At 36.9% G+C, this 2,842-nt stretch overlaps 1 protein-coding gene across 1 annotated transcript; it reads right to left on the bottom strand.

The window, feature by feature from the left end:
• Positions 1 to 928: 928 nt before the first annotated feature.
• On the bottom strand, positions 929 to 1,330 carry LOC145689525 (uncharacterized). The gene has a single exon (XM_081763702.1). The coding sequence runs from the start codon at positions 1,328 to 1,330 to the stop codon at positions 929 to 931; it is 402 nt and encodes a 133-aa protein (XP_081619828.1).
• Positions 1,331 to 2,842: the final 1,512 nt, after the last annotated feature.

Raw genomic sequence — 2,842 nt, 5'->3', positions numbered from 1 at the left:
TTTTCTCCTTCTTTAGTAACTCTAACTTTTTAAATCTCTGTTCCAACTCTGAAATCTTACTCCACATTTCCTGGAACTCCTGATCTCTATCCATGAATCCGGAAAATATACACTGTGATTGATGTACGGTATTCTCTCTTCCATTGCTGGCTTTTTGTCTTTTACTAGAAATTTTCTTCCCAGTCTCTTCGTCACGTATTTGACACCTACTATGATTTTTCTTTGTACCATCCCGAACCTCCTCTTCCGAGTCAGTCAATAATTTGTATTTGTTATTCCTCTTTTTTTATTTTTTTATTTATTTTTTTTTAGCTTTTTAGTCTTACTGCGACTCAATAAAGAGATTACTGCGAAACTGGTTTCACTTAGGTTAGACTCGTGGTTCAAATCGATTTGATTGTCTATAACAGCTTCTGAGTTAGCTAACCACTCAGCATCATTGCCGTCTGCCACAGACCTTAAATCTGGTAAACCATCTTCTTCAGATAGGTAATGTAGTGTATCCATTTGTGGCACTTGATAAAGGTCAAACTTTCTCCGTCTCCAAAACTGCGGGAATTATATCGGAGATCTTAACCTTATGTTGTGTTTCCTTGTCGCTTCCCTCTTCCAAGCTTTTCATGCTGAGCTCATTCATTTGTACATCCAACGATCGTAATACGCAAGCTGGCGCAAAATGATGTAAGCCAGTACACTTAAAACAGCGTTTTCCATAAGCTGGACACTCAACATTTTACGTGTGATCGTTGACACATATTACATTTAATATATCTTCCCTTCCTCTGATTCATGAGTTAGATGATGAAGAAAAGTATGAACATTGACCCGTACTTTGTGGTGAACTTTGACCACTAGACATTTTGTTAGTCTGGTTTTCTTGTTTTCCCTACCACTTCATGCGCTGTTTTTCCATTCTACAAATTTGTTGTCACTGTGCTCCTGAACTATTGAACAATGCCATTTGTACTTCAGTGTTCTCCACTGCTATCGCGATGTCTACCGCTTGTTGGAAAGATAAGGAAGCTGCTGTTAGCAACTGCCTTCTCGCTACGTTGTTTTTTAAGCCAAAGACAAACTGATCACGCAGCGAATGTTCTAAACGTGAACCAAAATTGCAGAAAGTAGCTTGATTTCTTAACACCATTACAAACTTAGCTACATTCTCATATTCCAATTGCCTGATATTGTGGAATTTATACCTTTCTCCAATTTCATTTGCTTTCTGTCCATAGTGTCCCATCATTAAAATTTTCAACTCTTCAAATGATTTTTGTGATGGCTTCATCGGAGCACACAAATTCTTTAATTCTTCATATGCCGGTAATCCCATTACTGGTAGAAACGTTGCACTACTATGTTCTTTGGCAATACTGAGGATAGTGCAACTTGCTTGAATCGCTCTATAGAGATTTGAACCCTTCCTGTGTTTACGTCAAATGGTTCAAAATTGGTGAATGAAGCCATTTCCACAAACTAGAGTGCAAATCCATCCTACCGACTGCGCCAATCTGTTAAATGTTTCTTTATCTAATTATAATACTCGTATCTTATTTACTACTTATATCTAATAAACAAGCTACCTTTGTTGGCTATTTGTTTACTTCAGAAACGCATACATACATGATCTTTTGAAAGAAAGTTGTTATTAAAAGATTATCACCATTTCTATATACCTTCCAAACTTCCTCTTCTTTTTTTAGATGAGAGCATGTGCACAAAACCATAACTCTTTCCGCCCTTATCATTCAACATCCTCCCAACAAAATTAACACCACTTTTGCTCTCCTTATATATTATCAAGCACACAAACAAGAATATTGTTAATTTCACCCAGTAAATTTTCAAAATTTTGTTAGCAACGGAAGATCAACTTTGGAACTTAATCCAATATTTTAATCGGGAAGAGTGTAAGTAATTAAGATATGGTGCGATTCATTAAGTTATGGTAGATTAATAGAGGGCAATGCGATTAATAAAGGACATTCAATAATGTGCATATGAGGGGTGATTTATTAATGAGTAATGAAGCCGCCCTCTCAGCTCCACCGACGATGACGGTCCACTACATGAAGGGGGTACATTGTGCATCGAGAGGACTACGGATTTGGATTTTAGTGAAATGAAGCCTGAACCTGAAGACAGTGGACAAATTTGTTACGATATATATCAATGATTCGCAACCAGATGACGTAGCAGTATCGAATTGCACATCCTATTAAAAAAAATGAAATGAAATTTTTGAGTTATACGTTCCACGATTATGTCCGTTAGGCTAAAGGAGACGGTGATGATGAGAAATAAATGAAATGGTGGATGAAGAAACTGGGAGGAAACGGTAGGACCCCGAGGAAACCCACTAGCCAGTGTTTGTTCACCACAAAATTCACACGGCGCAAGCTGGGATCAAACCAGGGACCCCAAGCACCGGAGGTGAATTCTCTACCGCCGAGCCACCCCAGGCTCTACGTCCTATTCAAGTCCCTCAAGAAAGGTACGCAAAAATTATTTCTAGAAAATAAAATAAAAAAATGTAGAATATTGGGAAAGTTAGAAAAAGGATGTTTGCATTGGAAAACTGTTGCAAAACGTTATCATGTTGTAACTAATGAGCGGCAATTGAGACGATATAAAAATTAACATACAGAGGCTGGAAATCGATTTGACAAACGAAACAAGATCGATCAACATACCTTCAATGAGTTTAGTTAAAGCAAAATAATAATAATAATAAAAGTTAATTGTGCATGATTCTGATTTAAAGCGATGGGCAGTTTTCGTACCTTTAATATCTTTAGAGATAATTTTTTGAAGCAAACATAAGTCAATTTAAAAACTTTTCGGT

Source organism: Thermobia domestica, chromosome 7, assembly GCF_964235325.1.
Source record: "Thermobia domestica chromosome 7, izTheDome1.hap1.1, whole genome shotgun sequence".
NCBI lineage: Eukaryota > Metazoa > Arthropoda > Insecta > Zygentoma > Lepismatidae > Thermobia > Thermobia domestica.
Note: the sequence above shows the minus strand (reverse complement) of the source record. Positions and strands in the feature narration are given on the sequence as shown.